This window comes from Cladophialophora immunda, assembly GCF_000835495.1.
Source record: "Cladophialophora immunda strain CBS 83496 unplaced genomic scaffold supercont1.3, whole genome shotgun sequence".
NCBI lineage: Eukaryota > Fungi > Ascomycota > Eurotiomycetes > Chaetothyriales > Herpotrichiellaceae > Cladophialophora > Cladophialophora immunda.
The window spans coordinates 3,713,579-3,726,717 of record NW_015622543.1 but is presented as its reverse complement, the minus strand read 5'-3'; the positions used below and the strand labels follow the sequence as shown (position 1 = coordinate 3,726,717).

Below are 13,139 nucleotides of genomic sequence, written 5' to 3'. Positions count from 1 at the left end.
TGGAGGGGCACGTTGCATCTGTCGCGTGCAGACTCGCCATTGCAAAAGTCCCTGAGACAAAGTGATAAGGCACTGGTGGCACCTAACCTTAGGCGTCTAGTACCTAAACTGGCCACCTAGCCAGCGTCTAGAGGCGGGGAAGGGCTTGCGAGAAAGGCCTTGGCCGGCGCCACATAATCTGGGGAAAGCTGGAGCAGGAATCGCTCTTCTTGGTTGTCGGCAGCCATGATCGTGGCGGCTCCATTAGAAACAAACCCAATGGCTTCTGAGGAAGAATACGAGCATCATGACAGGAACAAGCCAGCGTCGGCGCAAAAGAACCCAGCAGCAACCAGATCGTCCATTGACCGTCCATGACTTAACGACTGAACTTGGCAAGTTTGCGCATGCAGATGATGGCGTGCTTGAAGTCTCACTCTTTCAACCTCCACCCTTCTCAGCCAATCTTCCTCGCTGACGACCCAAGACACATGCACACATATCCCCAATCCCTGGCCATCCTTGCTCCTTATCGACCGTATATCTGAATCGCTACGCCAGCTTGGACCCCTAACTCCTCCTCAATGCGACAGTGGCTCACATCCACCCACTTGTCGATCCTTCCTCCCCCCTCAGAGATACTACGTTTGGATCTACGCGCCTCATACCCTTTACATCTGGTCATCCGAACGCTAGAATCCCCCGCATCTATGGCGTGATTGACTGGTTCATGGTCCTTTCTTCCAACATTTTGGCCCATCCTATCCAGAGGAATTGCAGTCCGGTGGCCACTGAACCGAAGGCTGCTTGAAGAAGCGAGTGTGGCAGGTGGTCAGCTGGATTGGTATAAGAGCTCAGCCATGGCGTCTTCTTCCTCTTCCGCTGGCTATCAACTTCTGCAGCAAGGCGACACACCCGAAACTGCACCAGCCGCTACTGAAGAAGAAATCAACATGGGCAAATCGCTGGGCACGTTTCGAGCTTGCTATGTTGTGGCCCTGTGCTGCATTGGCTCTTTTCTGTTCGCCTACGACACTGGCATTGTGGGAGGTGTCCTGACGTTTCCCTCCTTTCAAAGTGATTTTGGTTACTCAAAGGGCGACAAGACACAGGTCAACTCGAACTGCGTCTCGATTCTCCAGGCTGGCGCCTTTTTTGGCTGCTTCTTCATCTGGCCGTTGACGGGATGGCTGGGCCGGAGATGGGGGTTTATCATCGCCTCTGTCGTTTTCTGCATCGGGTGCATCTTGCAAGTAGTCAAGTCGCATTCCATCGGCGTCTTCTATGCTGGTCGTGTCATCTCGGGTCTAGGTACTGGCGCAGCGACAGTGCTGGTGCCAATGTTCTCGGCAGAGATGGCGCCAAAGGAGATTCGAGGAAAGCTCGGCTCTTGTTTTCAGCTGTTCTTTGCAACTGGCGTCTGTGTCAGTTACTGGGTTGACTACGCTGCCCAGGTGGGCATTTCTGAAACGTCGTCAATGCAATGGCAGGTCCCTGTTGGTCTGCAGTTGGTCCCCGGGGGCCTTCTTGGGCTGGGTATGTTGTTGGTGAAGGAGTCTACTCGATGGCTTGCCAAGAGAGGTCGAAACGAAGAGGCTTATGCTTCCCTCCTCTGGGTTCGGGGCGGTGTCGATAGCCCAGAGATTCGAGCCGAATTCGCAGAAATACTTGCGGGGGTGGAATTGGAAGTACGAGAATCTGAGGGCCTCACGTGGAAAGAACTGCTTCTGCCATCGAACAGATATCGAATGTTCATCGCCATCACGATTCAACTGTGCGCACAGCTGACTGGCAACACCTCACTTGCCTACTACGCGCCACAGATCTTTGCTACAATCGGAGCTGGCAACAAGACGCTCTTTATCACTGGCTTCTTTGGGCTTGTCAAGATGGCTGGTGTTTTCATTTTCATCCTCTTCTTCGTCGAAAAATTTGGCCGCAAGATCCCCTTCATGGTCGGCGCATTTGCGATGGGGAGCTTCATGCTCATCATTGCATTGATCGTGGATACGCATCCTCCCAAACCGTCATCTACAGGAATCACATCATCAGGAGCGGCTGGTATTGCAATGGTCTATCTCGAAGCATTCGCCTTCAATATGTCTTGGGGTCCCCTGCCGTGGCTTTACATCGGCGAGATCTTCCCCAACAGGATCCGGGAGATTGGTGTTGCGACCGGAGCCGCAAGTCAGTGGCTGTTCAATTTCGTCATGAGCCAAATTACTCCCCACGCCATTTCCAATATTGGCTGGAGAACGTTCCTCATGTTTGCCATATTCAACTACGCCATCGTCGTTTACAGCTATTTCGTCCTCAAGGAGACCACGGGCAAGAGCTTGGAAGAGATGGAAATTGTCTTTGGTACCGTGGATAGGCTTCCCACTAAAGATGATGACGAGGTGGAATCGCAGGCTGCACACGACGCCGCCAGGGAAATCCATGAAACGACAAAATAAACTGACATAGAGACAAAGTCATGAAATCCAGTTTAACTAGTGTATGTGAGATAGATATTCACGCGAGTAGTAAAGAGATGCTGTCCCTCAATCGTAAATTCAAAAATAGAATCGAATGCTGCTCCGTAGCACGTCGCGGTGCCTACTTCCTTCACTGTACCTCGTATAACTGTCGTATTCCAATTTTCCTTTGCGAACATTGAGAAGACCGAGTCCAAAGTACTTATGCTGTTCTACAATACCATTTTGATACAAGGGAAGCTGTTTTGATACTGAATTTCCAGTTCTCTTTTAAAATTTGCCAACACAACAGGCTCACCACCTCCGAGGCTACAGCAGGCATAGCCAAACATGTCCAACCCTCACGCGTCTGCTCCCCCTCGGCGACGCTCATCGTTTGCGTATGACCCTGCTCGAGATACTTTCAAAGAATTACCAGACACCATAGCCGAACAGGCCATTGCTGAGGATGTCGAGGAAGATGCAAAGACTACAGATCCGCCGACCTCCAGCCCGGCAACAGAAGACGCAGGGGGGCAGTCTCGAAAGCGAAGGCGATCGGGGTCAGTTGACGGAGAAGTGAAGCCTCCGCCTAAGGCAAAGAGACAGGAAACTGAGGAGACACCTCCGGCCAAGAAAGCACGCGCTTCCATTTCACCCTCACGGCCAGGCGGATCTTCGGCCAAAACCTCGACAAACGGAACTCATGGTGAGAAACCCAAACCAAGAACACCAGCAGACCTTCCGCGTATCCCACGCAAACCGAGAGAAGAAGGCGAAGTGTCCACATCACGCAGGGTGCCCGACGCATATAGTCGACGACCGGACAACGATGACCGACGAACCAGAGAACGGAGGGATGCGCTCTCTAACCGACGATCACGATCTCCTCCTCGACGACGGTCCCCCCTAGATGCCTACCGTCGACGTTCTCCTCCACGAGAGCGGCGCAAATCCCCTTCTCCAATCCGCGACTCTCCACCACGAGATATAATTCGTCCCGGCGGTGCCCGTGGCCGAGGTCGTAACGTTCTCGCCGAACAACAGCGCCTAGCTGCCGAACGCGAGCAGAAGCAGGCTTCACAACATGTTCAAGTTAACCGCGGCGTTCAAGAAGTCTCAAACCAATTCTATAACGCACGGCCAGAGTGGGTGAAGGAGAGGGGACGAGATTGGCGAAGGAATGAATCTCAAATAAAAGGACTACGCAGTTTCAACAATTGGATCAAGTCCTGCCTCATTCACAAATTCAGCCCGGAAGAGAAGACCGAAGAGGAAGAGCTGGGCTGGGGCGAGGAAGCGAAAGAACCAGCAGCACAGAAGCCACTCGCTGTGCTCGACCTCGGATGCGGGAAAGGAGGTGACCTGGGCAAATGGCAACTGGCTCCACAAACCGTGGGCTTGTATGTCGGCCTTGATCCAGCAGAAACGAGTATCCAACAAGCTCGTGAACGATATCAGCAGATGCGGCGAGGCCGTCGTCCCATTTTCGATGCCCGCTTCGTCCCACAGGACTGTTTTGGCGCCTGGATTGGTGACGTGGGCATAGTTCGCGAGGTTGGCATTGACCCCAATGCAGGAAATGGTCAGCCAAGTCGCTGGGGCGGTGGTGGATTTGACGTTGTGACTTGCATGTTCGCCATGCACTACTCGTTCGAGTCCGAGGAGAAAGTACGCATGATGCTCCGCAACGTGGCAGGGAGTTTGAAGAAAGGAGGACGGTTTATCGGGGTGGTGCCGAACAGTGATGTTTGTGCAGAGAAGATTAGACAGTGGTTCAAGGAGAAAGAAGCGAAGAAGGCTCTGGAGAACGGCTCCCATGATGCTGATGATGAGAAAGAGGATGGCGAGGCCGACGAGGAAGGCCCTCAATGGGGCAACTCCATCTACAACGTCCGCTTCCCGATCGATCCACTGCGTCCCTTACAGCCCGATGGGTCCTTTCGCCCACCGTTCAGCTGGAAATACACTTACTGGATGACAGAAGCAGTGGATGTACCTGAATTCGTGGTCCCGTGGGAAGCTTTCCGGGCGTTGGCCGAACACTACAACTTGGAGCAGCGCTATAGAAAGCCATTTTTGGATATTTGGCAGCAAGAGCAAGGGAATCGCGATTTGATGAGTCTGGCAGCGAGGATGGGAGTGACCAGATATGAGGGCGGGGAGCTGCTGCTGAGCGAGGCTGAGAAGGATGCGGTGGCGTTCTATCATGCTTTCTGCTTTGTGAAGGTGTAGATGGACTCTTGGTTTTGTTCTCCACGGCGGCCTAGCAATGCCTGAGACTGCTTCATGTTGTGATTATGGTGGATGGAAAAGTCACTCATTCTGGAGAACTCTGAGGCTTACCAGCCGCCATTCAGGAATGGAAACGGAGGACAAGGGTGCCTCATGCATATTGGTTCTTGAGAGTTGAGATCAAGTCCAGCCATTGGCAGGCTATGCAGGATCAATGCAGATAGATCCCAGACTTTCATGTCCTGCTGCTATGTCTGGGCAGTGAGGATTTATATCCTAGATAGTCTCTTGAGTGTCTATGGGTAGTCGATACGAGATGCAATATCATACTCGCCGGTCTGTGAATTCCCTCGAGGCAGAGACAAAGAGAAGACAGGATGGTGTTCGCTCCTCTCTGCATGGCCATTGTATACATCTGCTGGACATGTCAGCCAACCACCCAACGTTGAACTTGGCCCGCGCTCACAATTTCGTTTCTATTGTTCCTGTTAAGTCCACTATGTACCTCCTTGGCGGATGTGCAAACGCATTGTGATAGACGGTTATTTAAGAAGCCGAGATGGACGATGTGATGCTGGATACTTGATGCTTACTATAGAGATACCTTATCATTATTACATCTCCAATCCTTGTCCAACAATGCCACCTGTCAACCAACGCCGATGCTCCCGTCAATCCCATCACTATCCTGTACAAGGCCACCCGATGCGTTGTGACCGCTTCGTGTGATCGGGAGACAGCGCTGCCCTTCAATTCCCGTCTGTTGTAGATCGTCATGCAGAATCTCAGAATCGGGATTATCAAAGCCTCGCCACACAAACCTCCCATGCATACACCCCTTGTACCCCTTGCACCCATTGCGCCAAAGATCCTGTTCTGTTAAGTACCACCGTAACCCGCAACGAGAACTGTATTCACAACTCCTCCTCCAAGACGCCGTGTTTGCCTACCCGGCAACTCTCTCCTGATTGATTGATGTGACTGGAGGCGGACATAATCCAATTATTGACCCCATCGAAGCCGAGGACCGACTGAGTGAACTGACCAATTACCTAGATGTTCGAGACAGGCGATCGACTAGAAACAAAACAGTTAGCAAATCCAGACTTCCCAAATACCTCCTCCACATGGAAGGCCAAACGTAGACGGGATATCGTACAGACGTCGATAACACAAGTAGATGGCATATAGTTCAGGAGAGAGGACGGAATAGACACTAATAAACTAGGAAACAAAAATATGGCAACGTACCAGTAAATACACGTCACGCGGCCGTCGGTGGACCGCGCCATCCACTCGTCGAAGCACATGGCGTGCGTCGCGTTGTGGCACGTGGCACAGCGCCAGATGTCGCCGTTGCTTCGGCCCGGGGAGGGCAGGCTGGACAGACAGATGCCGCATTCTGTTTCGTCGGAGGCGGAAGGGGAGGTGGAAGATGCGCGGCTGGTCCTGGACGGCGACGAGGATGAGGACGAAGACAAAGGCGCCGGCGGCAAGGCTGTGGGTCCGCCAGAGGAGGATAGTTGACGTTGTTGTGGAGATGGTCGAGGTTGCTCTGAAAATGCTTGACGTTGCTGCCTTCTTATTAACTCTTCGAGCGTCCTCATCTCGGGCGAGGAAACACTGCTGCGGGCCGGGGGTTCGTCGTCCGAGGGGGATTCCTCTTGCGAGAAGGCTCCGCCACCAGACCTTTGCCGGACTTCTGCAATATGTAGCCTTATCCTACGGCTATCCAGTCGGTCCAACTTGGCTTGAATTTCTCCCAGGGTCCTGAGTGTCTCCCTCTGGATCTGGAGGATGTGGTCTATGTCGACAAGGTCTCCATCTCTGGTCGATGAGAGGGGGGCGATTGTTGTTCTTGCTAGTGACACGACCGGAGGACCGCTGAGCTGTGGTCCGGATGAGCGAGAAGAGCCTCGAGGCTGGATCCTTCCGTAGGCTCCTGCCACCCTGCTGTCTTCCACGTATTTAAACAGTCGCTCACTCCATATCTGGGCTTTCGCAGGTGCCTGGGCCTGGTGGTTTCTAAAGACTCTGTCAGAAATCGGTTTGGGGATGGAGCTTTTGTCCCCATGCAGTCCAAAGATGATTTGGTCTCGGGTGGGGGCCTCCAGCAGACGTACTTCCTGCAAATAAGCAGTTTAGCTACTTCTTGCAACTGAGTTTCCAGCATCGAGGGCTGGATTCCACGAGCCAGAGCGTCGCAGATATTCACGAGTTTATCTGTCCCTGCGGAACGATATCGACCTGCCACTGGATTTCGGCAGTCCGGTCTCTTCTGAGTATACCCAACGCATGTGGACTGTTCCTGCGGGTGGTTGATGCCGAGAACTTGGCAGAGCTCGTAGATGGAAAACATACTGAAAGAGAAATCGAGGGTGAGAGCTTCCAAGGCGGCAGAGGGATAGGCAATCTTTTCGTAATTGGTCGAGGGATAGAAGATAGAGTCGCCGTGGCCTGGGCAGTCTTTTATATACTTTGACTGTCCTCGAAGGAATGAAGCAGACAAGTCCACAGCCCCCGCACGGTCGGACACCAGGCGATTGCCCAATACTCAGCCACTGACCTTGCTGCCTTGCAAGATAACGATCCGGCATTTGGTGCCGAGATGGGTCAAAAGTACATGCGCCCGTCCCGCGCCAACGTAGCTGAATGGTCCAGAACACGCGGGTGAAAGCAAGGAGCTCCCGGTCCGTTCGTCATTCGGATGGCGCAACATTCGGCAAGTCCAGAGGCGCAGTGCAGGCTTTGCAGACGGAAGCATGGTCGCGGATGTGGCTAAATGCCCCTGGTGTGGGTGTCCAGACATGTAGTGTATCAAAGTGCCACTGACTTCCCCCGGCCCCCCGGGAGGCTTCCAGAAAGACACTGTGCGTTGGCTTGTTCCGATTGAGCCGGAGACAGTCATGTCGACGAATAGACTGCAACGGATGCCTCTTGTGTCGGCAGAAACGGTATGGCTAGCGGATGATCTCCTGATGACCTCGACAGGATTCTTCGGCCCGCCAAGGACATTGCGTAGTCGGTGCTTAGAAAAGAAAGCCGGTGACTGTGTTACGCACAGACTCACTTTGGGGCGTATTGTAGCCGTCGAGCTGAAGAGAGAGGAAGAAGGGAAAGGGCTCAAGCAAGGAGATACACATGACTCAGTCGTAGATCAGCATGCCTCTCTCAGATGACAACGCAGGCACTTTGAAGCCTTGCCTTGCGTCCTAGTCGTCCAAAGGCCCTTTCAGTTTCAGGCCTGCATGTTTGTGTTAGCGGTAGATAGTAGAGCATGACGGTCCTGCAGCGACGAAGGATTCTCAGCTTCAGAAAGGGAGTCAGCGAGACAACACCAGTCAGGGAAGGAAAAGCCAAGGCCGGCCATGCGCTGTGCAGGTGGAAGAGTAGTCATGCACAAGCTCCGGGATTTCATCTTGTTGATCACAGCCATCTTGAGGAAGAGATTTCTATTGGTATGTGGAGTGTAGAGTCAAGAACGGAGACGCGTTATTGATGGGAGGATTTGGCAAGGCGAGCTTGAAAAAGAAATACTTCAGTCTGACAAAACATGCGGGTAGCCTTTACCCTATCAAAAAAGCGGTAAATGAAGTACGAATGGTGCCGTCAGACAGAATTATTTTTCGCGCGCGAGATCCCGAAAGGCCAGTGAAAGCAAGATTGTACCAAGTCAAGAATAGAACTCGTGTGTATTCTAAGGAGTGATTACGTTCGAGGTGTATTATATATATACGCTACCAATATCAAACCCCCGCTATGCTGAAAAAGATGCAAACCGCATTAGAAAGACATGCTGCCCAGCAGCCCAACTCTTGTTCACATTACTGACGTTGCTTTCCCAACTCATAACCAATGCTTACCAGGCGCCGATCGACGTGGGCACGGCCATGGTGATTGTCACAGTTTGGCAGCCAACACAATCACTCAAGCCATAGAAGAAGTTGGGGGCCAAGGTAGGCGTGGCAGTGACAGTCACTGTAACTGGACCAGGGCACCAATGAGGAGTGGTGGTCGACTGGGTAGGTGCTGGATTGCACTGGCCGTTGGCGGCTGTCCCGAATCCACACCAGTGGGAGGCAGGAGTGGTGGTGGAAGTAGTCGAGGTGCTGGTTGAGGTCGGGGCTGGGTTGCACTTCCCATTCCAAGCAGTGCCAAATCCACAATAGTGAGAGGTGGAGGTGCTGGCTGTGGTAGTCGCGACGCTGCTGGTGCTGGACTGCTTGCTTGAAGTGCATGTGCTGCTGCTGGCACTGGTGCTAGAGCTCGTTGGCTTGCTTGAAGTGCTGGTAGAGCTACAGCTGGTGCTCCTGCTCTTTGTTGTAGTAGTCATCGAGTGTGAAGAGGTGGAGGTAGTGGTGGTGCTGGCGGTCGAGGCGGAAGTAGTGGTGGTGCTGGCGGTCGAGGTGGAGGTGGAGGTGGAGGTGCTGGTGCTGGTTGGAGTGATGCATTTTCCGTCAAGCGCCGTGCCAAAACCACAATAGTATGACGAGGTCGTGGTAGATGAGACGGATGTGGTAGTGGTTGTGGGAGTGATACATTTGCCGTCCAAGGCTGTGCCAAAGCCGCACCAGAACGATGTCGTTGTGGTGCTGGATGAAGTCGATGTAGTGGTGGATGTGGGTGTAATACATGAGCCATCGAGGGCAGTTCCGAAGCCACAATAGAAACTCGATGTGGTAGTAGACGAAACAGAGCTCGAGGTCGTAGTTGGAACGACGCAGGAGCCATCTGCATTAGTACCGAAGCCACAGTAGTTGGAAGTGGTGGTAGTGCTGGACACTGGCATAGCCAAAGCGCCTGCAGCAAATGCTGCGACAAGCAAAGAGACTGAAGAATGCATTGTTGATGACGAGCTTATTGGATTATACTTGAAAATGGCAAGGTGGTGTTGCTTATGGTATTGTTTGAAGCGAGTGTGGTAAGGAAACTAGGTGTTAAACGATTGTGGTAAGGAAATAACAGGTATGGGTATTGTTGCAGTGATTTGTTGTGTTGTTGTGATGATGGACAAGTCAGTTTCCCGGTAGAGAGGCGCTCACCTTCTTATACAACAGGAATATAGGCCAGGAAGTATGGTTTGCTGGTGTCATGCGAGCCATGGTGACAACTCAGGTGTAGCATTGCCTGCGATGTGAGTAGCTTTGCACTGGTTGTGGCACAGAGCCTCAAGCAAGCGGGTTGTAACGTGTGAGTGGTGTGGTCATTACCAGAATCACGTTGCGATTGGTTCGCATAAGGGCAAATCATGCGAGACATATTGGGAGCTACGTCGAGGCTGAAAGTGAGAGAATTCTGTGGAGAGAGCTTTCAAGATTTGGGGAGGCTGAGCACCAAAAGGCTGGGCTCCAGTTCGCAGGCGCAGCAAGCAACGAGGTCTTTGCTCCACCAATCATGACACCTCCAGCAGGATCGTCTAACCGTATACGATCTTAGCTGCCGGAACTATGGAAAAACAGATTATCCGATGCGAGGGTGAGCTGCAAGGTAGTATCGCCCAGTGGCACCCTCAGCAGATACTGTAGCAGCTACACCAGACCAAGCTGCGCTGCTTGTCTCAAGATTGTACCTTCTTTTGGACCGAGACATATGGACACATGACATGACTCAATGAATGCGCTTGTATCTTCCATGAGGTGACGTCTTCAAGGGCAATTAAGAGAATGGGTGTTTCTATTTTAGAAGCCTCCACATTTCACAATGATCGTGACCTTGCCTCAATACCCTCAACACTCACTCCAGGTCTTGCGTACGGGACATCCGCGGAGTAGGCATTTATCTCATGCGCACTACAAGAGAAGAAGATCCAAGGATGCAACGGGTGAGAGGTTAGGATATGAGCAAGTTGAGATGGAGTCAACGGCACTTCAGGACAAGCAAACACAACGAACGTAGCCGATTCTTTGATTGAAGGCCATTATAGATAAGCCGTTATTGTATTACTCAGGCATAGTCAATCGTTGAGCATAATTCACAACTGCGAAAAGCACTGGGTGCTCACTTGTTGCTTCCACGATGAAGGTTTGGCTGTGCTCTGGCGAGTCAATTTTCCGCGGCGCGTCATCGATCCCAACACGTGTCTGCAATTTGTATGGAGTACTCGGTACCTCGTAGCTGTGTCCAACTGCAACGAGGGCACGAACACTAAAAAAGTCTCGCCTTCTCCTCCCTAAGCAACGTCGCCCGATATGTTTGGTGCCTTGAATCGCTTCATAGCTCGCCTCGACGGTGAGCCGCCTCCACGACATGCAGACTCAGGACTGTCCGATACTACTTATGGCTTCCAGGTCCTGCGCAACACAAACAAGGACCTCCCTATTGAGCCGTGGTTCGACTTCATCATAGGCATCAACGGCCATATTCTGGTACTTGGCCACCTCAACAAGAAGTAATCGATGTGATTGGCATGCTGACTCCCTGGAGGACTCCCCGGATCCCGCCCTGTTCACGACTGAATTGCGCAACTGCGCTGGCGGATACTGCTCACTAGATCTATGGAGCGCAAAGGTACAAAGTCCCCTTCCACCTGGAAATGGTCCCTTCCTGACCGGTGTGCCAGGGCCAAAGAACACACTCAGTCAGTGTCGCCGTTCCTGCTCCGCCCGAAACGCTCGGCCTCTCGCTCCAACTGGCACCTCTGAATTCCTCGCACAATATCTGGCACGTCTTGAGCATCCCCTCCCCGTTGTCTCCAGCCCATCAAGCGGGCCTCCTACCACATAGCGACTACATACTTGGCTCACCAAGCGGTACGTTGAAGGGAGAGGCCGCTCTCGGCGAGCTCGTCGAAGACCACCTCAACCGCAGTCTGGTATTATGGGTCTACAATTCAGAATTCGACGTGGTTAGAGAGGTGGAACTGGTGCCCCGAAGGGGTTGGGGAGGTGAGGGTGCCTTGGGAGCGATCCTTGGTTTCGGAGCCCTACATCGCCTGCCTGTGGGATTGGGAGAAGAGGTGCAGGCACCCGGAGAAAATCTATTTGATGCTGATGGGAAGAGCTGGGAGAATGGACAGCAGGAGGGCTTCACCAACACCTTCCAACCTGCCCCAGCTCAGGATCTACCTTCACCACCGATGGTTAACCCAAACATCCCTCCACCGCCAATGATGAACCCCAGTGCTCCGCCGCCCAATCCATCCGCACCTTCTAAATCACGCAAAGGCAGACATCATGGCGGAGCCGCTTTGGGCAGTGGCTTCGATGATATATTCGCTGAAGGAGCAAAGAAGAGTGCCGAGCAAGATCATGTACCTTCAAGAAAAGGTACACCGCTTGCCCCGCCGCCCAAGATCACGTCTGCTGGACCAACACCACATTCCGTCACCCACGAGAAAGAAGATCCGCTGGCGCAAGCAGGTGAAGATCTTGGCGAGCCCGGGGATGCCGAAGAAACGTGAGAGCATGCAGTTGGCAAACCTCTCGGGAGTCATAGGCATTCTTGAAGCCGTGTCTATGGGGAGCCCAATCTCCAAGATCAAAGCCGGAAATGAGTGGTTGTTCAACTTGAGGTACCGGTCGCACCAGCCTCATCCTTCCACCACTCCATGAACTCCCGGATCCTGTCCGATCTCTCCTTAGCCATCGCCTTTCCAGTCTCAGTCTTCATCATCCCCTCCAGCTTGAGCAACTTGTCCTCGAAGTGCTGTATCGATTCCTGAAGACTCCTAGCACCCTTCGCTCCACCAAAGGTGAAACACCGAGCAATTCCAATGGCCCCGATGGCATCAAGACGATCAGCGTCTTGTACGATAGCCAGCTCCGGTATGACGTCGATCAAGTTCTTGACGTGTTGAGGATTCTTCACCTCCGATGAATACGATACACCCTCGACCAACAGTTGAATATGCTCAGCGTAGCTGTGTGGCATACCAGCCTCAATCACCGCCTTTTGCAAACTCATCTTTTGCTGGTCCGTCCTCACATCGACATACTTCTTGTCCTCGACATCATGAAGCAACGCGCCCAAAATCACACTCAAGGGATTTAAAGCGGGCAAGGCCTTCTGTTTCCGTTCCTCTTCTTCCTTCTCCAGGATTGTTAGAGCATTGCCCAGGACTCGCCGCACGTGCTTGAAGTCATGGGAGGCGTCAAAGCGCGGGTCTTGGAAGTACGTCTCGGCGAAGGAGTATATTTTCCGGACGGTGGATATTTCGTGGTCGGAAAGGCTAGGATAGGTGGCTGGATCGACGTACTTTTCCTTGGCCATGTTGGATGTCGAACTATACTGACAAAGCGAGAATACTGAGATGCGGAAATCAACCTCGGAAGTATGGGTACCGGCGGCACGCGACCAGAAAAGATTAGCAGTTGGAAATAGAGAAATTTTATCTTAGACCTCGTCGATTCATAATTGAGTTCTCCGGGAGTAGTGTTCTACCATGGCCGAGTCCTGTGGTCCTAGATACGTGTCGGCATTCATCTATCACGCGTGAAGAGATCGAGGAACGAAAATGGGGATGACATGAGA

At 52.6% G+C, this 13,139-nt stretch overlaps 6 protein-coding genes across 6 annotated transcripts; 3 read left to right on the top strand and 3 right to left on the bottom strand.

Moving 5' to 3' along the window:
• The first annotated feature begins 385 nt into the window (after nt 1-385).
• Nucleotides 386-2,518, top strand: PV07_05710 (uncharacterized protein). The gene has a single exon (XM_016392622.1). It carries the CDS (start codon nt 840-842, stop codon nt 2,433-2,435), a length of 1,596 nt encoding a protein of 531 aa, XP_016250141.1. The 5' UTR covers nt 386-839; the 3' UTR covers nt 2,436-2,518.
• A 90-nt stretch (nt 2,519-2,608) lies between these two features.
• On the top strand, nt 2,609-5,021 carry PV07_05709 (uncharacterized protein). The gene has a single exon (XM_016392621.1). It carries the CDS (start codon nt 2,787-2,789, stop codon nt 4,668-4,670), a length of 1,884 nt encoding a protein of 627 aa, XP_016250140.1. The 5' UTR covers nt 2,609-2,786; the 3' UTR covers nt 4,671-5,021.
• Nucleotides 5,022-5,303: 282 nt separating this feature from the next.
• Nucleotides 5,304-7,434, bottom strand: PV07_05708 (uncharacterized protein; the record flags this gene model as incomplete). The annotated part of the gene is made up of 4 exons (XM_016392620.1): nt 5,304-5,747; nt 5,922-6,695; nt 6,794-7,152; nt 7,237-7,434. 4 exons carry the CDS (start codon nt 7,432-7,434, stop codon nt 5,723-5,725), a joined length of 1,356 nt encoding a protein of 451 aa, XP_016250139.1. The 3' UTR covers nt 5,304-5,722.
• Nucleotides 7,435-8,343: 909 nt separating this feature from the next.
• PV07_05707 (uncharacterized protein) lies at nt 8,344-9,865 on the bottom strand. Its single transcript, XM_016392619.1, has one exon. It carries the CDS (start codon nt 9,511-9,513, stop codon nt 8,530-8,532), a length of 984 nt encoding a protein of 327 aa, XP_016250138.1. The 5' UTR covers nt 9,514-9,865; the 3' UTR covers nt 8,344-8,529.
• Nucleotides 9,866-10,401: 536 nt separating this feature from the next.
• Nucleotides 10,402-13,034, top strand: PV07_05706 (uncharacterized protein). The gene is made up of 3 exons (XM_016392618.1): nt 10,402-11,035; nt 11,094-11,177; nt 11,230-13,034. The coding sequence occupies exons 1-3, from the start codon at nt 10,859-10,861 to the stop codon at nt 12,067-12,069; spliced, it is 1,101 nt and encodes a 366-aa protein (XP_016250137.1). The 5' UTR covers nt 10,402-10,858; the 3' UTR covers nt 12,070-13,034.
• PV07_05705 (uncharacterized protein) lies at nt 11,590-13,115 on the bottom strand. The gene has a single exon (XM_016392617.1). The coding sequence runs from the start codon at nt 12,876-12,878 to the stop codon at nt 12,171-12,173; it is 708 nt and encodes a 235-aa protein (XP_016250136.1). The 5' UTR covers nt 12,879-13,115; the 3' UTR covers nt 11,590-12,170.
• Between the last annotated feature and the right edge of the window lie 24 nt (nt 13,116-13,139).

Coding starts and splice junctions, on each gene's coding strand:
- PV07_05710 (XM_016392622.1), top strand. CDS start 840: ATGGCGTCTTCTTCCTCTTCCGCTGGCTATCAACTTCTGCAGCAAGGC.
- PV07_05709 (XM_016392621.1), top strand. CDS start 2,787: ATGTCCAACCCTCACGCGTCTGCTCCCCCTCGGCGACGCTCATCGTTT.
- PV07_05707 (XM_016392619.1), bottom strand. CDS start 9,513: ATGCATTCTTCAGTCTCTTTGCTTGTCGCAGCATTTGCTGCAGGCGCT.
- PV07_05706 (XM_016392618.1), top strand. CDS start 10,859: ATGTTTGGTGCCTTGAATCGCTTCATAGCTCGCCTCGACGGTGAGCCG. Junction 11,036..11,093: donor GCATCAACGGCCATATTCTG/GTACTTGGCCAC, acceptor GACTCCCTGGAG/GACTCCCCGGATCCCGCCCT. Junction 11,178..11,229: donor TAGATCTATGGAGCGCAAAG/GTACAAAGTCCC, acceptor CCGGTGTGCCAG/GGCCAAAGAACACACTCAGT.
- PV07_05705 (XM_016392617.1), bottom strand. CDS start 12,878: ATGGCCAAGGAAAAGTACGTCGATCCAGCCACCTATCCTAGCCTTTCC.